We start from the raw sequence: 23,444 nt of genomic DNA, 5'->3' as shown, positions 1-23,444 counted from the left end.
CCACATTATATTGTGCATGTTTTCAAGTTGCCCATTATATTCATATGGCTAGATAAAAAACAAGACAACCAAACATGAGCATTGAACAAAGTATCATATTCCTAGACAACATATACCCAAAAATATCCTAAAAAAGCATTTGTTATACCTTAATGTTAAAAACAGAAAATCAGTAGTGCCTAGTAAGGGACATAGCTTGATAATAATTCTTACAATTATGATATCATCCTGAATCTTCAGCTAATTTCTCATTTTCTTTCCTTATTTAATATCCTAATTAACCACATTGATATGGTGATATCCTGAATTATCGACTAATTTCTCAATTATCCTGATTTAATATTCTAATTAACCATATCCATAAGATGATGATATCCTTAGTCTTTAACCATTTTCTCCCCTCACTTAACCTCCCAATAAACCACATAATCTATACAATGATGTCATGTATGATCCACTAATTTCTGAATCAAAGAAAAATTATATGTATTAACAGTATAAAAGTTTTTACAAGGTCATTACATTAACAATTATTAAATTTTAATTATTATTGACTTCTAAATATAATAATACAAATTAATGGTATGTGATGCATTTGTATAAATCTTTACACTAACCATATATAAATATTACACTATTTTTCAATATCCTCTTGTATAATCTCCTCATTAACCACCAATATAATCTGAATTTAGCAAGACAACTATTGAGAGCAAGACAACTATTGAGATTCTCATATCTGTTCACCGACCAGATACCCAATGAAATGATGAATCTTATTGGCCTTTATTTATTCAATTACTCACCACCTTTATTAACCTCTTCTCCATTGTCTTTGTCATTCAGAAAAATATCAATGATGATGTGAAGTGTCCATTGCATTTGAAGGGGTCCATTCATAATATTCTTACACCTCCACCCATGCATGCAAATTAGTCTAAACTGTCCTTTTCAACATTTAATATTTTCTTTTTTATTATCCATGTACAATTATAATACTACTCATTTAATTATGGATTGCATCAATATTTGTGAACATAAGATATTGACAATACTTCACGAGGAGAAAAAAAATTAAAGTATATAACTTTTATATATTACGGTTGTATTATTCATCGTTCATATTTAGTCATTATTAATTCTTCAAAAAAGTAATACAAATAAATGACAGATAATGTATTGAGTGTGTATAGATCTTTATACTAACAATATATAAATATTATACTCATACTTAATTACAAATTCAAAACTTGTGGGGAGATCTTCATCCATGTGTTACAACATTCTCCAATGAGCTAAGTAAAAAGAAGCATAGAAGTGAGATTGACACCACATCTTGATCCAAAACTTTAAGACATTAGGTTTATGGGTCCTTCTACTTATATGTTTTTTAACTCATCCATTTTTGCTCAATGTGAGACTTCTTCATTCATACTTGAAATACCCAACATCTCCCCCTCAAGTGTGAATTTCCCTTCGAGTATTGGATACATCAGAGCTCAGCTCTCCATCTACTTGCACCGTTGTTAGTTTATCCATTCATCAAAGGAACATGCTGCCTTGACCTTTCGTCAGGAAGACTTTCAACACAATGATCATTCATGGATCTACTGACAACTTGTCGCTTCAATACTCTGTTGAGCCGTCGAACCATCAGCTCTAATACCACTTGTTGGGAGATCTTCATCCATGAGTTACAACATTCCTATGGGCTAAGTGAAAGAAACATAGAAGTCGGCTTGACCCCACATCTTGACCCAAAACCTTAAGGCATTAGGTCTATGGGTCCATCCACTTATATGCTCTTTAACTCATCCATTTTTGCTTAATGTGAGACTTCTTCATTCACAGTTGGAATACCCAACGAAACTCGAGGTTAGACATTGTTGCTTTTGGATCCCATATCACTATGAGAGCACATCTGTTGTCTCACTGCTTGTGTCACTCCATGTATCATCACCTCTAATTGGTTGAAAAAAATTATTTAAGTTAAAATTATAATATTAAATATTTTTCTAGGCAATTATATTTTCTGACACATAGAGGGAGACATCGGATGTGGACCCAATTGGTGGACACAGCATGCATGCATGCGAACAAGTTCATGAATCAAGAAAATGGGTCATATGTATGCCAAAGTCCTTGAAAAAATATCAATGTAATATATGATGGTTCACCTAAGTTTGCTTTCATAAAATAAAATGTATCTAAAATCCCACTTCATCACAAGTATAGTTTATGAAATAAATCTATAATTATCTTATATTAGTTATAGTTTTATCACATTTTTTCTGTGGACAAGGTGTGAGACATCATCCCTAAAGAGAAAGTATTATATCTCATTGGTACTTAATTAGCTTATACATATAGTTTTCTTTATTGTCAAATTCGTATTTAGTCCTTATTTTTGTATACCACAATAATTTTAATGTATGTAAATTAAATAAAATATTAAGGAGTATTGTGGTTTGACTAAAACACCATTATTTATTTTCCAAGAGAGGATAAAAAGTAGAATTAACTAAAAAAAAATGATAGGTATATTTGTTAAATGTGGATAGAATTGGAAATAATTTTTAATAGCCTTGAAACTATAAAACAAAAATAATTTTGAAACAAAATATAAAACTTGAAACAAGAAAACAAATGGAATTGGCGAGTATTACAGTGCAATAAAATGAAGGAATTAACTTATCTTATTTTGAGGGGATATGGATATGTTCATTCGTCCCACTTATTTGATATGAATAAAATAATGGCACGATATAATGTCCGAACAAATAGGAAAGAAAACATATATAACATTAGACTCTCTTTTTTTCTTCTTTACATATTGGATAGTTTATGGAAAATATATAAATTAGGTTTGATTTGTGAGTCATGAAGTGGCATTTAATTGAGGGGGAGGGTTTATGAAATGAAATTATAAATATATTTAGTGTTCGAATCAATATTAACATATTTCATTCAGTAGTGCATTTTCCATCACATAGAAAACTAATCATATCATAGTGTTTACTCTTATCATCACCACTATCAAATTAACATTATATGTCGTATTTAATATATTTATTTACTGTCTCAATCTAATTAAAAGGTGTCATTTCATTAATTATAATTTCTTTTATAAAAACATAAACTAATATTTTAATGAATGGAAATATGATTTTTTGGTCTATTTCCATCACAGCCACCATGATGACAATACAAGCTAACTCATCATGATCTAATTTATCCTAATCATATAGACATATACTATGTATTCTTAATATTCATAGAGAGACAGACAAAGCTTGAAACTGAAGAATTGAGCAAAACAAACATTTAAGATTCCTATATCTATTCACCGACTACTTCCCCTAATGAATCATTTTTCCCTTTATCCACAACCATTTTCACCAACCCTTTATATATTAACCTCTTCTCTACTCCTATATTCATAGCAGCTTCTCCTACTCACAAGATATTACAAACTAAACTAGTTCCTTTTCTGCACTTGAAACATGGCAATGCTGCATGCACCTCAAAACCCCATTCAGAATGATAAGGTTGCAGAAAAGTTAACCTTTGATGTTATGCAACACCAACCTAACATACCCTCTCAGTTCTTATGGCCTGATCATGAGTTACAATCCCTAACATCACCAGAACTTGAAGTTCCAACCATTGACTTGAAAGCCTTTCTCTCTGGAGACCCAAAAGCCATTGAAACTGCATGTTTACAAGTTAGTGAGGCATGCAAGAAACATGGTTTCTTTCATATTGTTAACCATGGAGTTGATGGTAAGCTCAAAAGTGAAGCTCTTAACCTTCTTGATGATTTCTTCTGCATGCCACTCTCTGAGAAGGAGAGGGCTAAGAGAAAGGTTGGAGAACATGAGGGGTATGCTAATAGCTTCATAGGAAGATTCTCTTCTAATCTTCCTTGGAAGGAAACACTTTCTTTCTTTTACTCTACGGATTCTTCAGTACAAAGTGTGGAGGATTACTTTGTGAAGGTTCTGGGAGAAGATTTCAGGAAATTTGGGTAAGATAAAGTCTATGGACTTATCACAATTATGAGTTCCAATTTCTTCTAAAGTGATTTTGAGTGTAAAATGAACAAGGAAGTAAGGTATTCACCATTTTTATTTAATCAAGTATCTTTAACCTATGCATACGGAACTAATCTCTTTCAGATATGTAACTGTCCCTCCCAAAAATCTAACATTATTGAACATATCCTTATTTACTCATTTTAAACTCACATTCACTTTAAAAGGACTATTTACAAACTTTAAGAACCATAAAAGTTGCCTTAAACAGAAAAAAAGGAACTTTCAGAACCTGAAGAGTATTTTTACATTAGTTTCACAACCTCATCAAGTTGAAAACTTATTCTTATAACTTCCTTTTTGGGTAAAAGAATAGGAGAAGCACAACTTCCAATGCATTATATTGTTATCTCTCATTCCTTTTCCTAAAATAGAAGTAGGAGAAGATAACATGTAATAACAAGCCAATAATATATATTTTCTTATTTAAAATAAACCATTTTAATCACTTTATGTTTCCATTTGCTAGGAATATGTACCAAGACTACAGTGAAGCCATGAACAATATATCCTTTGTGGTCATGGAAATTCTAGGACTGAGCCTAGGAGTTAGCAGAGAATATTTCAGAGATTTCTTTGAAGGAGCAAAGTCCATAATGAGATTGAATTACTATCCACCATGCCAAAAACCTGACTTGGTTTTAGGAACTGGACCTCATTGTGACCCTCCTGCACTAGCCATACTTAACCAAGATCAAGTTGGGGGCTTGCAAGTGCTTGTGGATGGAACATGGTACTCTATTGTTCCCAAAGAAGATGCCTTTGTTGTCAACCTTGGTGACACCTTTATGGTAAGTTTCATATTTATTAGGTCCACATGATCATTCAAACAAAGAGTGCAAGACTTTGCATGGACATGAATATAATCCAATCATAAAAAATAATTTCAAGCAATACATTTATTAAAATAACTGTTTAAGTGTTTTTAGTTCCCATGAAATTTGAGATGCTTTGATTTTAGTCATGCAAACATAATTTTTTTTAAATAATTTGTAAACTCATTTATTTAGATTTTAGTTGGTTGGAGACTATATCTAAAAGACCAAAATATCAACATATCATAAAAACCAAATAAAAAAACACAATAAGAACTATTGACAATGACTACAATCAAAATAAATGAGTTTAAAATGACTTTAATAAAAAATATTTTTATAAATACCAGAATCAAAATAGCCATTAGTTCATGAAGACAAAAAAACATATTTAAATCAAATATCTTCAACAAGAACCTTATTGTCTTCTAAAATAACTACTTTAATGAATCAAATAGTTATACTATTTGTGTCCATTGCATACTTACCTCATAGACACAAGTATATGATTCATTTGGATATGCATTGTCACTTTTTACATCAATTTCATAAAAAAAATTATAACAAGCTCAATATGCAATATGTAGTATGATGAATTTGTTACAGTAGAATTGTGAAATTATGGTCCATTTTACACATCATCAATTAATAACACTAGGTGTGCTAATCAACCACATGGCTGATGTATATTATTTTGTCTCTGTATTATCCAATGTTTGCCACTCACTTTTATGAGTTATAACTATTTTTGTATTTAGCTATATTTTTCAATATATAGCCAATACTTTACACATTTTTTTAATGATACACCTAATATTAATACCTCTACTCTGCACCAGTTAAACATGAAATGATTATATACTGTGATTTATCTATCAGGCTCTATCTAATGGGATTTACAAGAGTTGCTTGCATAGAGCACTTGTGAATGACAAAATAGTGAGAAAATCAATTGCTTTCTTTCTGTGTACAAATGCTGAAAAAGTGGTTACTCCTCCAAAAGAGCTTATTAACAAAGAGAATCCAAGACTCTATCCAGATTTCAATTGGCCAACTTTTCATGAATTTACACAGAAGCATTATAGGTGTAACCCAAAAACCCTTGATGCTTTCTCAAATTGGGTAAAAGAGGAAGAACTTATCACTGGTAACCCCAACGTTGCCACTGCCATCAAATATATAAAGTGAGTCTTAAGTTCTACCACCTCTTAGGGTGAGAAAAAGGACATTATGTTAAGTGAAAGAGGGTGGTTTTGATGGGTCTATGAGGAGAACATTTCTTGTGTTAATGTTATGCAAATAAAGGAAGTGAAGTGGTTCTTGTGAATAAAGAGTTCAATGGTTGTGTAATCAAGTTATCTTGTCACTGTTAAACCATTACTAGTTTGGTGTGTTGTGTTGAACTTTCCTTTACTTATGTATCATGCATGTATGTAAGATCATTTTAATAATATAAGACTAGGTTTCATTAACTTTGTGTCTTGATATATATATATGAATTTAATTTCATTTGATCGTGAAAGATTAATATATTTAAGGTACATATTAAACTTAGAGTTAAGATGTATTGAGAAATGATAAATTTATAACTTTTATTTACCTTACTTTAACCTTTTATTCTATGAGGCTAACACAATCCAGTATTTAATTTAGATTTTAAAAGATGCTTCTGTTTCTAACAAAACTGTCTTTTTCTAACATTTGAGTTTGACATTTAACATATACATGGTTGGTTAAAGTGAGTTTCAATTTATATCAAAGTATATATAAGTAGTACTCTATGTACCCAAAAAAAGAGTATATAAGTAGTACTCTGTCCATTCTTTCACGAGAACCATTTTTCAGAAAAGTTTTTGTTCTAATTTAATAATTCTTTTAAAGTTTAAGATAATATTAATTACTCATTATACCTTTACAATTATTATTATATAGAAAACTTATGAAATAAGTGCGAGGAAATTGAGAAAACATAATAATAATATTTTTGGTAAAACAGCCTAATACTATGATAAATAAAAGTGTAAATATTCTATTCAGTCTTGTAAATTTTTATGTGTATTAGTTTCATCTCAAAAAAAACAAAATTTAAATTAAAATATTCAAATATTGTAAACATGAGTCAGAATAATATCTGTTATGAAGTTATAAAAATGTTAAATATAATTTATTTGACCTACATTTAATATTTTTATAATTATTTTAAGTTTTTTAATTTTTCGAAAACTGATACAAATTTTTTTTGGTAGACCAAAATAAATCTTTAGCAGGGCAATTATCAAGAAGGTTAACCTAACTAAGTTCTATGACTATTGCATTAGGCAATGGGAGACAATTCACATTAAAAAATAGCATTTTAAAGTTCAAATCTTGTTGGCATTTAAGGGCAGTGACTATTCTAGGACCGTGTGTAATATATGGGTTAAAAATTAAAATATGATCAATCATAAAAAAATGAAAACGTTTATGTGAGAGCTAGAAAATGTAAATATATTAATGAAATTGATAACATATTTTATAATTACTCTCTATAATTTTAATTTTAAAATTGTTGAATGATCAATTTGTTCTTAACGTTGTTGAACATTTTTCGCTAAATATAAGTCCCTAGAGATTAGACATACATTCATCCACACATCTCCTATTCGATCACACAATATTTTTTTTACAATTTTTATAGTTGAAAAAACTATTTTTACATTTGTATTGCTAACTTCAAAAGAAGATAACTAATGTAAAAATAACGTGTCTTCCACTTTCAATAAACTTATATAAAAGATTATTGATTCATTTCAAAGAAACAAATTCAACATTGTTTTGCATATTAATAATGTAAGTCTTAAGTTGACTGTCAAACATCATCAAATTAGTTAAACAAAACTTTGTAATTTCAATCAATTTTATCCTATCAAAACTATAGAAGAAATCAGTTAAACTCAAAAAATATACAAACCAATAATTATGATCATGAAAATTACTTAAATTATATATCCAAATAATTCAACATGGTACTAATTATTTATTTTTCACAAAAAATTCTCTGTCTTTTAAAAAATTGGGACTTGTAGAGTTATAAATGAAATATATTTTTTTGTTCTACAAAATTGAGGATGGGCAACTTGCACACCCTCCCATATATGTAGCTTCCTCACTCTTTAAGGGTGCAAGTTGATATGATTTATAGCATGAAACTGAGAAGATCAGGAATCAATTATTTTTCAAAAAATCATTTAAGACGTGTTTGTGGTTTCGAAGATTTAAGAATTGCTGGAACGAACTACATATTTAAAAAATATTTACATTATTTGAATTATTTTTATTTTCAATATAACGGCTAGAATTTGACTAGATATGAATATTTTTAGTTTTAGTACTTTTCATATTTTTAATTTAAGTTCATTTGATAACTAACCATCATAACAGATATAAGATGATTAAAACTTTAAAGTTTAACAAAATTTAAAATTTATAAATTGATATTTTGATGTTAAGTTTTACACAGTGTGAGAACTATAATTATACATTATTGTCAAACCCTATAAGAATTAAACTCTGTAACCAAACTAACCATTTATAATTGATTTGGTATTTTGGTTCCTATATAAAAATTAAACATTACCCTAATTAAACCGAATCATATCCCGAAATATCGGTGGAAAATGAAGGAGTAATAAGCTATCCACAAAAAATACTGATAGCATGTTGACAATGATAGATGTTAATGTCTAGTTTGTATTTGACAAATTGAAAAAAATCAATACATTAAAAACGAATATATTTTATATATTATTATTGTATCGTCAATCATTCATATTTTTAATATTAATTTTTTAAAAAGTAATATAAATTAATAATGAATGATATATTGATTATTTATAAAAATGTATACTTTAAATAAAATTATTTTAGTTCGTTTAAATTTAGTTAAAAAATATACTATAATCCAACAAGACTGTGCTATTATATTTTACTAACTCGTCATACTTTGAATTACAACATTATAAAGAATATATCCTATATTATCTATCATATCATGGGGAGTAATACTAAAAAAAATACAATTACATCTGCATATAATAGATTAAAATATTTATTTTACATATAATTTTATGCACTTTAAGATTCAGTGAAGAGTGATAGGAGTAATTATTGTAAATTAAAAAATTTCAAAATTTAAATGCTTAATTTTTTGAATAAAACAAAGAAAGTTGTTTTTTTATAAATAAATAAAAAAACAATGCACAATCTAAGGTGATTAAGACCAACATATCAGCTTCTCCAGTTTGATTCAGTCCTAATTGGATTTGCATATAATCGAATATCACCGGGTGTGATAGTTAAGTTCAAAAATATATTTAAGATTGGAAAATAGATAAATGTTACTCGATTAATGCTTATATACTTTTATGTAATTGCTTAATTGTACAGTGAATATGAGTAAGACATCTTTTTATTCCAACCTAGATAAAACATTCAAGGGAAACATTAATCTCATCTTTTAAAAGTGTTTTTCAATTGCTTTTCACTGCTAATTTAAGAAACTTTAATATAAATGATTTAACTCAACAATTCTGATATGATTGACTCCACGTATAAAAATTTATATATAATCAGTATATTTATCTATATCATTTATGACAGTTAATACTAAAATGTTTGAATCTAAAAATTAACTCAATCCACAATTAAGACCAAATAAGCCTTTAAATTATTCAGATTCAAAAAATTAAGTGCATGTAATAATGCCAGAACCAATTCACCCCAAACAACACAAATTTGACTTAATTGACCATTGAATAAGGTAGTAGTGACCGTGATTTGATTCGAACTTTGGTTCTTTTCTTTTTTATTCTTCACCAAAATCCCATTCCTTTCCGGCCACCGTCTCCGGCGGAGCTCCGCTCTTTTCCTAGATAGAAAGTTTGGTGCTCCGTGGTTTTGGCGCCACCATCATCATCATGGACAAGGTCTTCAACAAGCTTCGCAATTTAGACGCATACCCAAAGGTCAATGAAGATTTTTATAGCCGCACTTTCGCCGGAGGCGTCGTTACCGTCGTCTCCGCCGCCGTCATGCTCTTCCTCTTTTTTTCCGAGCTAAGTATGACCTTATCTCACTCTCTCTTAATATTTTTTTTCCTTTTTTTTTGTAAATATTTAAACTCTGAGTGATTTTGGTTACTTGGTTAAGAAAAGCTTAGAAATTTGTAAGGGAGATATTGAATTATGTGGATTTCGGTTTCTGGGGTGTTGAGAAAATCATCTCAATTTATGTATTTTGCTTGGCTAGTTTGTTTCAATTACTGAATTTGAAATACTTTGTTGTTTTCCAATGGAAAAGGAATTAAAAAAAAATATTTTTTCCATTCCCCCATTATATTATTATGGAAAATTTCAATAACCTTTAATATTGTCATCTATTACTTGTGGTTGCAGGATTATACCTCTATACAGTTACGGAGAGTCAGCTTTTGGTGGATACTTCAAGAGGAGAAACCTTACAGATCAATGTATTTATAAATTATCTGATATATTTATGCTATAACTTCTGTAGTTTTATTCAGCTCTTCATATTTCAAGTCCAATCTATGGACTTTGTCATGATTCAAGGGTTGTGCTAGATTATTTTGTTATAAATCTATTAGGGTGATTATTTACTTTTAAGAAAAATTGCATAAATGCATCATTCCAAATCATTTTGCAATGGCGTGATCGGTCTTATAACTTCTATCCTGTCAGCTTGCGGACATTAGCTTTAACTTCAACCACTTCTCCAGAGTTCTTATATTGTTATTTTTCATTCTCCTTTGAAAATGCAGTTTGATGTCACTTTTCCGGCTGTTCGATGTTCAATGCTCAGTTTAGACACAAAGGATATTAGTGGGGAGCAGCATTTTGATATAGTAAGTGCTGCTTAAATGAGCATTTTATCAATTAATTTTCAGTTCCAGTAATTCTAACTGCATATTTAGACTTTTTGATTCATTGCACTCTTTCTTATCCTTAATCTTTCTCTATGTTTCATATTTATATCATTCTTGCTAATTATTACTTACACTACCTATTTCTATTTGCAGCGACATAATATAATGAAAAAGAGAATTGATGCTAATTGTAATGTCATCGAAGTGAAGAAAGATGGACTTGGTGCACCGAAGGTTAGCTGCAATGATCAAACAATTTTTCACTGTAGAGTAGTTGCCTGTACTGTGTTAACTATAAAATATGATTATGTTTATTTTGTTTTATGTTGCTTATGAAATGTGGATCAAGTGAAAGATAGTCCTATTAAAAGGTGTAGATGAAGACAGGAGATCAAGTTAAGAGAAAACATTATAAAAAACCACTCTAACTCATTTTATTGAAAAATTTGGTTTTTGGTAGAGCTCAAAGCCGTCACTTGATCATGTAGCTGACCTAACAGATTGAAAGAAGTCTAAGTTGTGGTTGATATCAAATACAACACAAATTAGGAGGAACTATTGTTAGGAGAAATATTATTTTCTCATGAGAAGTTCAATGCCATGTTCTGTGTGCATGTTGGGCTTTGAATAAAAAATATTGCCATCTAATCTAGTTGCTTACTATGGTGGACTTAACCCTGATCAGCATGCTTGTCGTTATTTCATTTTATGTATATGGATGGCTGGTAGGTGGTTTAAACATGGAAAGGAAGGTACTACAATAGAGATTTTTCCAGCTAGGTTCTTTATCTCAGCTATCAGCTTTGAAGGATGTTCATATTTAATGTCAAAGGATTTTGGCGTAAATAAGAGATTTCTTAGGTGAGGAATGTAATGTGGATGGTGGCATGATTGTTGTGTGTCAATGAAACTCTTACTGAATGTTTAATATTAGCGACTTTTTTGTCGTCACTAGAATGTTTAAATTACCAACAATGTATTGGTCTAGTGGTGTAAGGTCTTGCTAGATCCCTAGAAAGATCAAAAGGTCAAGGGTTCGATTCCTGGGAGTGACACTTGTTGGGAGGGGCAACCACATACCCCGAAATGGATTAGTTCCCTTGGTAATACCAAAAATAGAATGTTTTAACTGAATACTCATTATTTAGGATTGTAATCATATAGCTAAATCTCTGTGATTACTTTTCTTGAAGATTGCTTATCCAGCTCCATATTTATTCTCCCCAGTCAATGTTACATGTTAGTTATGGGTGCTACAAGGAAATTGAAGGTTCCTAGCTTTGAAAGCTTTTGTAATCCATTATATTTTATATTGTTAGTCTTCTGGTGGAGGGTTACATATCATCCCTTTTTATAATCCTCTGTCTATGAAGCACAAATTCAAATACGTGCGTCAGATACAATATGTATATGATACATAGACATACATTTTATCTAAAATATGTGATACGATATGTTCAAGGATACATGTATAAAATAATAAAAAACACATAAAATATGATAAAAGTATAAATGTAAATCAAAATATCCAAAGTAAAAAAATATAATAGAAATTGAAAATCATTGCCCTCCAAAATTCCAAGTACCAAAACTAGAAAATATAGTAGAATAATTTATAAAATTGCTTATTGTCTAGCCATAGAAACGGAAATAATATTAATTTCATCTCCTCCTTGACGATGATGTTATGGATCGGAGAGTCGGTATGGTGGACCTGCCATCAGAGATATGTTGGTATCAGTCTTTGTGGCCTTTAAATTTTTGGTGTTTATTGAAAACGAATCTATCTTATCCTATTTTATTGAAAACAAATCTATATTATCCTATATTTTATTCAAAAAGAATCTGATATGTGCCTTGATATTTTTTTTATTTTTTTATTTTTTTATATTTTTGGATACTCTACTGATACATATCCTTCGTGAATCCGAGCTTACCCGTGCCGGACACCAACACGTGAGAGTGTTCGACGAATCCGTGCTTCAGAGCTCTTTGTTAATGAATTCCTTTTTCTATTAAATTAAACAAAGAAAAATGTTTTGATTGTTTTGTGGACTGAAAAGATTATACATTGTAATGGCTTATCTATGTATGAAAACTGTATAAGGCATTTGCTTACATGAATTGTTTTCCTTGATGGGAGTTTGTTCATGGATCTTGGTTCATGCCTCTTCATTACCAAGAATTATTAGCATAAATTAAATTAAACAGAATTGTTGTCTATACCTCATATCAGATGATCAAACTTTTTTTGGTATAGTATGAGGTAGTTGTCCAGGGATCCATTGTTGCCCTTTGGATGAGTTGAAATCCGTTATTTTTCAACACATTTCTACAAAAGAATTATGTTTTACGTTCAAAAGACAAGTTTCTTTTCATTTGTGTATAATAAATTTACTTTCTCCATTTCTGTGTATATCTTTATTAATGTAGATTGAGAGGCCCTTACAGAAACATGGTGGCAGACTTGGACGTGATGAGGAGTATTGTGGTTCATGTTTTGGTGCAGAATCGGTACATTTGATCATTTAATATCCTTATATTTGCTCTGGTTTTTCTATAGTCTTGTCATTACTCGTAAGATGTGTTGAGTATAAATGTTGACTGTCGAAACTTGCAGTGTTTTAGCTAAAAGAAAAAAAGAGCATAAATTAGGTTTCAAGGAATATATAGTTACAGTATTGGTGACATTTAACCGGAAGGAATTTATTTATTTATTTTAGGGAGGGCGCGTCGTCCTTACTCAATGGGATAAAGACTTGGTTATTGTTGTATTTTAGGGGAGAGGTGGGTGTCCTGACCAACCGTCCCACGTCCTATAGAATTGTGCCATGTCCTGTTTCTTTGTGTACTAGTAGACTTTTTTATTACAGTACAACTTATACTCTCCATATGTTTCTTATTTTCTTATACACTGCGCCATTTTTCTTTCTCATATACAGTCAGATCATCACTGTTGTAATTCTTGTGAAGAAGTGCGTGATGCATATAAGAAAAGAGGCTGGGCTCTGACAAATGTGGATTTGATTGACCAGGTTGGCTCGATACCCTTATTCTATTACTTAAGTACACTGGAACTTTTTATGCATTCAAATGCCCCACTTCCGAGCCTATAGACCTTTTGTTTATGTTATTGCTGAAACATACATGTCATAATTTGTAAAAGCTTAAGAACACAGTGATGATGCTAATAACATCAAAGAGACTCCCTTGATATTACAGTGCTATATTTTGTATAAACCTTATCTGCATTACATTACCAACTTTTATATCTTAATTCAAGCAAAACTTTTTTTGAGCACAATACAACGTATCCATGCATGGTAGAATAATATACAACATTTATGGTAATTTACTAACCGGCGTGACAAGTTTTGGAATTGTATTCTAACTGTACACGTTGAAAAATTAGAAAAAAGAGAAGTTATGTGTTATATAAGGCATTAGAGACTGATGTGTGTGTAGAGAGAGAGATTATATTTCTACTAGAGGTAAGAATGCAAGATCATTCAATTGTATAGTTGAATCACCTGATTCACCACAAAATCTGCCTCCTAATTAACTGCAATTAATCACTTATTCACCCTTGAATAAGCTTTTTCTTAACAATTTTCAATATTTTTAACTTTACACATGAAACAAATTCTCTCCTATTTGTATGTCTTGTTTCCAAGATCTGGAAATCATCAATTCATTTTAAAGAATTTGGCAACCTACACTATAGCGTCCTGACAGATTGGTTTTGTTTTAGTGTAAACGAGAAGGTTATGTGCAAAGTGTAAAGGATGAAGAAGGTGAAGGATGCAATGTTCATGGATCTCTTGAACTCAGTAAAGTGGCTGGAAATTTTCATTTCGCAATTGGGAAAAGCTTTCTTCATTCAGCCATCTTTCTAACCGATCTGCTTGCTTTACAGGATAGTCATTTTAATGTACGACTGAACTGAATTTCCAAGATAATTTGGTTTAAATAAATTATTATTTGATATATTTCTAATGTTTTCTGTTTGCTTGTTATCACATGATTGATTTTCAAAGTATGGTTTATGACGCAGATAAGCCGTCAGATCAACAAATTAAGTTTTGGTGACCACTACCCTGGATTGGTAAATCCTCTTGATGGGTAATTTTTTTCTCCTCTCAAGCAGAAACCTTTATTTTCTGGTGACAAGGGTGGTGTATGACCCAAGTGTTTTTACATAGTGAAATTCTCAACTTTGTATCTAATGACATAAAGTGCAATTTAAAGTGTGTTTACTACACAGAAAACCCTCTACCATTAAAACTTACACTATGTTTTCCTTGTATTTATAAAAAAAACTATAACTAAGCTAACGAATCTATTTGTCTTGACAATATCTCAAAGTAAGTTGTTGACTCCTTACAACATAAAAGGGAGTATTGCACAGGTCTTCATAATAGAGGGTAGATTTAAGTAGTAAATGGAAATGCCGAATATGCGAATACAGTGGAGAGAGAGTAATTTGCTCATAATTCTAATGTACCAAAAAATTGGAGTGGCAGATATGTATATTACATACACATACTTAACATTTAGTATTTAAATATAACATGCTGCATCGAATTTTTGCTGTGAAATTTTAGAATAAGCTGGTAATGCTGAATTTATTATATGAATACTGTATTATACTTAAATGAGTGATAGCCTTTATTAAAGAAAATGCTATGAGAAAAATTGTTGTTCCAAGTTCCAACCATTTAACCTATCTTTCTTTCCTTCTGCTTTCGATTCTTTGCAGGGTAAAATGGGTGCAGGGAGCAAGTCTTGGCATGTACCAGTATTTCATAAAGGTTGGTACTATCACAGGATATTTTCCCAATTAAATTTCTTGTTTGCATGTTAACTTTATTAACTAATTGCTTGGTATTTGTTGAAATTATAGGTAGATATGGAAGGAGAAGAAGGAATGATCTAACTAGTAAATTGTATTGATAATATTGTGATGTAAAAGATATAATATTAATCCCGATTTATACTAATACTAGACTCCTAATCAAATAAGGTAACAAATGATAAAAGATAAAATAAAGTAATCTCAATCTTAAGAGATCTTCTAAGATACTCCAAACAAATCTAAGATATAATCATCATGAGATATTCTCTCTATATCTAAGTATTATGTATATATTATCTATAATATAATTTAAGATATTCTAATAATGATGATATTAAATTCAACTAATATATTTATTTATTTTATTCAATGTTGTGAATATGTGCCTGGTGTGATAGTGTTATTAGCTAAAACATAAGCTATTATTTTTATGGAAATTATTAACAAGTATTTACCATATCCTTGTGCTATATTACCCTTTCCTACTTGCAGGTATGCTTATAATAACAAGGTGTCACATTCATTTAACAAACTCTGGTCCTGCATTTGTCTCGCGTGCACCATAAGAGAGAATCAGAAAATAAACATTTGGAATAATTCCCTTGAAATATTGCATCCAATGTTTTTTTACGCTTCGAAACTATTTGAACATTTTCCGTTGGCACTAATGAACTGAGCTGATACTTCTGTGAACACATTGCAGGTGGTCCCTACAGTATATAAAGACATTAGAGGTCATGTTATCAATTCAAATCAGGTATTGTCAAAATATCATAAATATAATGTATTTTCATGTTTATTGGATAATGCCTGAGTAGTATCATAAATGTTATTGCACAGTATTCTGTGACCGAGCATTTCAAGAGTTCAGATGAAGGTGTCATTCCTGGAGTTTTCTTCTTTTATGACATATCTCCAATCAAGGTAAAAAATGTTTAGTTTTACAAGCAAATTAGTGTGAAGATTGGAGTGTTTTTTTCTTTTCCCATGATCACAATGGAAGTGCATGTATTTCTTCACTTTAATTTGATACCGACAAGCATGGAAAAGGTAGTCTTAGTATTTCTGACAAAATATTAGCTTCTGGTTCTGAATATTTTCTCATATAGTGAATGAGGCACATTTGGGGAATTGGGGTTGAGTTTCCAAAATTTGTGTACATTTAAATGAACGATTAAACTTAAGCAACACTTATTTCATTTTCGCCCCATTCCTTTGCATTTTGGATGATCTCATCCATCCTGTGATATTCTTGGGCCCTATTTTGCAGTTTTGTTATTAGAGGACAATGATGAAATTGATCAAGACAATAACATGATTATATGCATAATGTGAGCATAATGTACGATGTGAATGGTTCTAAAAGATATATATTATTGATGTACTATGGCGCAATATCCAAAAATGAGTTGCTGCATTCAGCTATGAAGACTTTTATATAGTGACAATATTGTTTTTCTGTCAATATTGCCCTATTAACAATTGCCACTTACCTCAATGGTCTCAATTATGCTATTGAATTTGAAGCTGCTGCTAAGTACAAAATAGAACTGTAGTATCCCATAAAAAACATAGAACTTTACTTTTTTTGTGTTACAGCTAAACACCTATGATTGGTATTGGTATTGGTATTGCAATATCCTTCAACTCTGAATTTACCCAAAATATAATGCATCCTGCTGATTCAACTCATGATTTATAACCATTGTCTTCCTATTAGTTATAGGAGCTGTAAGAACTTAATATCATAATTCACTTGATGCATTTATTTATTTAAAAAAAAATGATCTTTGTCATCTGATCCTTGATATATTAATATGTTTTATGTTGCAGGTCACCTTTAAAGAGGAACATCTTCCATTTTTTCACTTCTTGACCAATATTTGTGCAATCATTGGAGGTACTTCCTTGTTCTCTCTGTCCCTTCCTCCTTCTTGGGTCATCAACAAAATAAGTGTGAATGAATTAATTTCTTATCTAACAATTAGGTAAATTGATAAATATAGTTCTCATTCATAATACTAAATGAAAATAGTAGAATTTATAGCTATGAATTAGTTTTTAGAAATAAATGAATTTATCTGGACACAAGTTTTTGGAAATGTTACACCGACTTTCCTTGAAATTTACCTTAACTACACTTGACACCCTCTTGCTTCAAAAGCTACACCTCGTCAAGGGTAAGTCAATGTAATCTCAAGGAAAGTGGTTGTAGCTTTTGGAATAAGAGAGATTCCGAATGTAATTAAACCAAACCTTAGGAAATGTTAGTGTAATTTTCTCAGTTTATTTCCTCATTCAACTTGTTAAAATTGGATTTCGACCTCTTTGGGTAGGTATTTTCACTATCGCGGGAATAGTAGATTCATCAATATATTACGGTCGGAGGACGATCAAGAGGAAGAGGGAGATTGGCAAATATAGATAATGTGATCATTACCCTCCACAGGGGCTATAGGGTGTTGGTTGGTGCAATGGTCCATATGTGATGGCATATATGTACACACTAACACCATGGTTAAGCAGAGTTGTAGGATTCTGTTGATGAATGGGTTTTGCATGTTTTGGATTCTTATTTATCCTTTCATTCCTTGATATGTAGCAATTTCAATTTTGTTGCTACTTTGGTGAGGTTTTTTTTATGGATGAAGGTGAGTACCAAATGTTGTATATACCCAACCATATTTCCTTCTAGTGTGGGCATTACACATTTACGGGTCCGCTCCTTCCTTAAGTTCAACATGTTAGCCAGACCACCGTCTTTGATATGACTTGTTGAACCAGACCGCGAATGGGAGCCTCCAATCATTGGGGAGTCTCATTATCGTGCATGCGAAAAGTAAAAAGCCACATGTGAGACACAAAGTCTTTAACCAAAACTTTAAGGCAATGATTCTGAGTTTTTTTCACTTATAAACTCTTCTACCTTCTCTCATATCCAATAGGGAGGCTTCACACTTGGATATACAAATAAAAAAAAAAGAAGCTTATATACATTTTCTTTACTTGTTAGATATGACAAATATTGAAACTTATATAAATATGACCAAATATGCATAGAACTTGAAGTTTTTTCATGGGAGAAATCTTGGTCTACATGACAAAGATTCATGCACGACTACCTAGCCTTTCAATTCAATTATCTACATACATTGGTTAGTCTACAAGCCAAGAGCACCAAGGGGTGTTTTCCCTTGTCCAGCCTCAAAATAGAAAATCAGCATAGCCAACATAACAATCCTAGCATGCTTAATCTCAGTCAGCTTAAGTCTTTCTAGCTTCTCTGTATCAGCAATGTAAACTCCATCTTTGATTGTGCCTGCAAGGCTCAAAGGGTCAAAGAATTTGACCTTGTTCCCCAGTCTCATTGGCAAAGTTCTCAGCAGTTCTTAACCTTATTCTCTATAATATGATTCATGCTATTCAACAATATTATTTGTATCGATCTCTTTCCCAAGGGATGATCTTCCTTTCATTCAGAAAGGCCTCCATCTTGCATTTTAACGCGCTCAATCGGAATTGGTTAGGTAGATGTTAGGAAAGAGCAGTGCTTTATTAATAGTCGTGGGGGTCTGTAGGCCCAATTGTCTTGTTGTTGTGTAGCTACTATTTTAGAGTGTTGGAGCTGAGCTGATTGGAGCTCGGGATTTCCTTAAGCGAGTTCAAGGAAGTGAGGTGAAGGTAACCTTAGGTAAGGAGCTGACGAGATAAACAGGTCTCCACGTCTTTTGGTAGTGGAGGACAGAAGGCGGACTTAATTGAGTTGTGGTCTTGTTGAATTTTGATATTGGGGAGTTTGAATTGAAGGGTGAAATTTTTGACATTAGACTTTATTTAACCTCTGGTATCTAACATATAATGATATAATAAAAATGATTATTTTTATGAATTTTCTACGACTAGTTCTTATCTATTTTCCAATTCCTTGTATAAATATATCAATAAGTGAATTAACAATTCTCAATTTATTGACAAATTAATCAACCAATCATAATAAAGTGGATGTTATAATGACTAGTTCAATTAATTCTATTCCTAGAATTAACATGTTATTAGATGACATATTCTAGGTATAGTTTAAGTATGATTTTTTCATTACACATATTCAAATATTAAATCATGTATTGAGTGATCAAATCAAACAAACATTAGAAACAAGAGTAGACATGAAAATCACTAAAATAATATTAAAGCATAAGATCATATTGGATTCATCGCATTTAAAATAGTTACATCTAATCCCAGACAAAAAAAAAACTTAGTGCCTTATTTGGTTGACATTTTTATTTTAAGCAAGGTTGCATATAGTTGTTTGTCGTCTCAATCTAGGGTTTCATGGTCTCTTATAACTCTTATTGATCTCCTATTTATCCCAATCTCAATGTGGTTGTAATTTAATTTTCTAAGATTGTTTTAGATTTGTCTTAATTTGACTAATTTTAATGGGATTGGGCTTTCTATTGTACAAATATTTCGCTCATCCTGGTTCGTGCCTGGGCGCAACTTCATGTCACCAGATTATGTACTTTTTGCCTCTTAATACTTTGAAAGAAATAAAAATCATGTAATATGATTTGTGTAATTATTTAACTTAATACATGGTATAAATAACATTTATTTATGTTTCTAGAGTCAAATAATGCTCAATTATCCTTATTACGTAGAGTAATTTTCACACTAACATTTTTATAATTTTAAATAGAAATAAAAATCATACCAAATGCTTTCCTAAATTAGCAAATAAGACTACAAACACTTTGACCATCCATCATCACATTTACAATGACATGGGGCCCATATCAGTTCCCATAGAAGAAAATTTTCCACGCACTATTTAGTTAACGTTATAGGAAAATAATTAGAATCATGAAAACATAACATTTTTATATGATCTAAAGTATGAAAGATCCATATCACCTAACAAATACATCATTACCACCATCATCTATATGTCACGCATAAGAGGGTTTGAAAAGCATCAAATTTACCCATGTAATTTAAACTTTATATTATGTGGCTCCATAATGATCTCAGCATTTCCATTTGATGATTGTGGGAAGTTGCTGCTTGACAACGCAACGGATTAAAATAATGCATCCTACTCTAAAAGTCTAAATGTCTAATTCTAAATATGATATGAGTTCAAATTCTATAAATAATCATTTATCTAATAAAATAATGTTATGTATATTTATCTCTTCAAATCCCAATTATAGGAGTCTCATATTCGTAATCGTCTTTTATTATGATATTGTAGCATGAGCATCTTATCATATATATATATTTTATTTTTCTTTTGCTTTGGGAGGCACACTACAACACAATGTATAATTAGTGTTTTTTGATCCCTTTTGGCGAGGATTGAGCAATTTGCTTTCTATAATTGCCACTAGGTGTGCCTATGCTTGTTATTCCCGATCCCATATGTTATAATCATTTGCACTCACCGGACCCAATCTCATAATCAAATAAATATGTGCAACTTTCCTATTCAAAGATTTTGAAGAGATAGGAAAGTGAATATATCTCTCCTCTTTCTCATTCTGTGCACTGATCCATGTGCTATTGTTATTAGATCCCGTGTGCTCTCTAATGTATATGTTTGATGTACTCCTACGATGGAACAAAGATCCTTTCTAATATTACATGAAAGAGTTTTTTTTGCTTTACGGATAAAGATATACCCCATTATAAATAAAAAGATAAAAATATCATATAATATTATTGTAAATAATACTTCCATCTTCGGTATCGGAGAGTCTAGCCAGACACATGTCTAATTTCAAGCAAAACAATAAGACAATAAGAGTAAGGTGCAGCAGCCCAACTTCTTAATCCATGTAGTATGGTTGGAAAAGGAACATGGGATGCATTTTTATTAGTGGACCACATTCATTATCATCATGTGAACACCCATGCTGAGAAGTGAGAATGCATTCCTTCTATTTGATTTTTTATATAGAAAATAGGAATATACAGTTCAGAAAAAAATTCTTAAAATTAGAAAACTTGAACTATGCATTCCTTCTACGTACATTAAAAAATACATAGTGAAATTAAAATAAAAAATTATCAAAAACAAATTATTTACACAAACAATATGATTTAATGATATAAGGTCTCGTTAGATCACATGATGACCAAAACATCAAATGTTCGATTCTTGAGAGCAACATTTGTTGAAAGGACTGCTACACATTCCAAAAAAGATTAGTTCCTTAGTCATATAGTGAAAGAATACTCATGGTAGTACCCAAAAAAATTATTTACACAAATACCTCATGCATGGAGAGGCTAATGATCATTATGTATGTATATATAATATATAAACAATTATGTAAACTAGAGTTAGATGGTTGAATAGTTCAATATATATATTAGTCAAGTTCCATAAGCAGTAATGCAGAGAAGAAAGTGAAGATGGGAGAAGAAAGACCCTGTTAATTAGGTCACCATGGAAGACTATTCAAACCCATTTCTACCTCAACTGTTTCCTCAACAATCTGGCATTTGATTCTAAAATTGCTACCTTGGCCTTCAATAAGAACCTTAAATATTGACAGTGACACTGCTACATTTTTTTTTGTATAACCAAACATTTCCTAGGAACTAATCTCTTCTCGGGTGTGTAATCTCTAGTAATGGAGATCAAACTCTTAACATTTTTTTTACCTGAAAAAGAATCATCTTCAATAATGGAGAGACAAATTATTGGTTTTACGTTTACATTTAAGGATAAAAATGTGATTACATTATTTATAAATGGTTAAATTTACCCATCATAAAAAATTTCTTAACGGAGAAAATCTTAATCCTTTTATTTAGGATTTAGGAGAACCTTAAATCACTATTGACATCTCAATCTCATTGGTGATTGTTACATAATTAAGTACATTTTTATTCTGATTTTTCTCAATCTCATTGTTCATTTCTCCAACACTTTGGTGTGTTGTTTTTCCATTATTATTATCATCACCGACAACCACATTTAGTGTTGTACCATTATGATCTATTTTCATAAAAATGTTACAAGTTAAACAAAAAATGTCTCTACGTATTGCAAAGATTTATTTAAATTTTAATTTATAATTACAAGTTTTCATTTAGTAATCAAATATTTTAGATATATTTAAATTACCTTCTTTTAAGTTTAAAAAATATAATAAAAATAGTCAACACATTTTTTATCTTCTAAAATCTAATGCAGAAGCTCATATTTTTTCATTGGAGGCTAGCCCACTAATCAAAAAATTTAAGTCTTTTGCAAAGTATATACTCTCCACTTTAATTCATTTCCACTAGTCCTTAAATGTTATGTATTCTGACATTATGTATGTCCTTCTATTAATTCTTGGTTAATTTATTAATGCTAACAAAACTTTAACTGTTAATTATGACTAAATATATATTATTGCTTATTTAAACATTACCAAAGCATAAACGTTTTGAACTTTTTGGCGCCTTTAATCAAGATTGGCTGTCTGGGATTTATTTAATGTTGATAAGTGAAGTTAACAAAAAGTCTTACTGTAATAAGAAAACATAAAATTGAAGTCCTGATTCGGACAAAATGAAAGTTAAAGATGTTTTATTCACAAAGGTAAAACTTTAATTTGCACTTTCTCCTTTGAAATAAAGCATACATTCTTACTAATATACAAACTTAAATCACCATAATACACAATATTTACTAACAAGGATATTCTTCATCTTTTTAAATAAGAAAATAATAAATTTCAAATGTAGGTTACCTTTCCTAA

The 23,444-nt window shown here is 30.5% G+C and overlaps 2 protein-coding genes and 1 long non-coding RNA gene across 3 annotated transcripts; 2 read left to right on the top strand and 1 right to left on the bottom strand.

Moving 5' to 3' along the window:
- Positions 1-674: 674 nt before the first annotated feature.
- On the bottom strand, positions 675-11,922 carry LOC109340198. Its single transcript, XR_002106762.1, has 3 exons — positions 11,799-11,922; positions 8,407-8,416; positions 675-685 (listed from the first exon to the last, which is right to left on the bottom strand). It is a non-coding gene; the product is annotated as an uncharacterized LOC109340198 (long non-coding RNA).
- On the top strand, positions 3,363-6,381 carry LOC109340195 (gibberellin 20 oxidase 1-D-like). Its single transcript, XM_019577803.1, has 3 exons — positions 3,363-4,027; positions 4,564-4,885; positions 5,789-6,381. The coding sequence occupies exons 1-3, from the start codon at positions 3,504-3,506 to the stop codon at positions 6,095-6,097; spliced, it is 1,155 nt and encodes a 384-aa protein (XP_019433348.1). The 5' UTR covers positions 3,363-3,503; the 3' UTR covers positions 6,098-6,381.
- Positions 9,665-18,356, top strand: LOC109340196 (endoplasmic reticulum-Golgi intermediate compartment protein 3-like). Its single transcript, XM_019577804.1, has 14 exons — positions 9,665-9,805; positions 9,837-10,006; positions 10,342-10,415; positions 10,725-10,808; positions 10,983-11,063; positions 13,263-13,343; positions 13,772-13,864; positions 14,581-14,760; positions 14,884-14,951; positions 15,589-15,640; positions 16,388-16,441; positions 16,525-16,608; positions 17,518-17,584; positions 18,021-18,356. Exons 2-14 carry the CDS (start codon positions 9,865-9,867, stop codon positions 18,110-18,112), a joined length of 1,152 nt encoding a protein of 383 aa, XP_019433349.1. The 5' UTR covers positions 9,665-9,805; positions 9,837-9,864; the 3' UTR covers positions 18,113-18,356.
- Positions 18,357-23,444: the final 5,088 nt, after the last annotated feature.

The sequence above is a fragment of the Lupinus angustifolius genome, unplaced genomic scaffold (genome assembly GCF_001865875.1).
Source record: "Lupinus angustifolius cultivar Tanjil unplaced genomic scaffold, LupAngTanjil_v1.0 Scaffold_147_70, whole genome shotgun sequence".
Taxonomy (NCBI): Eukaryota; Viridiplantae; Streptophyta; class Magnoliopsida; order Fabales; family Fabaceae; genus Lupinus; species Lupinus angustifolius.
Note: the sequence above shows the minus strand (reverse complement) of the source record. Positions and strands in the feature narration are given on the sequence as shown.

Excerpts from the sequence above, each read along its gene's own strand:
- LOC109340195 (XM_019577803.1), top strand. The coding sequence starts at position 3,504 with ATGGCAATGCTGCATGCACCTCAAAACCCCATTCAGAATGATAAGGTT. Across the intron at positions 4,028-4,563 it reads GAAGATTTCAGGAAATTTGG|GAATATGTACCAAGACTACA; the intron begins GTAAGATAAAGT and ends TCCATTTGCTAG. Across the intron at positions 4,886-5,788 it reads ACCTTGGTGACACCTTTATG|GCTCTATCTAATGGGATTTA; the intron begins GTAAGTTTCATA and ends TTTATCTATCAG.
- LOC109340196 (XM_019577804.1), top strand. The coding sequence starts at position 9,865 with ATGGACAAGGTCTTCAACAAGCTTCGCAATTTAGACGCATACCCAAAG. Across the intron at positions 13,344-13,771 it reads CATGTTTTGGTGCAGAATCG|TCAGATCATCACTGTTGTAA; the intron begins GTACATTTGATC and ends TCTCATATACAG. Across the intron at positions 16,609-17,517 it reads ATGACATATCTCCAATCAAG|GTCACCTTTAAAGAGGAACA; the intron begins GTAAAAAATGTT and ends TTTATGTTGCAG.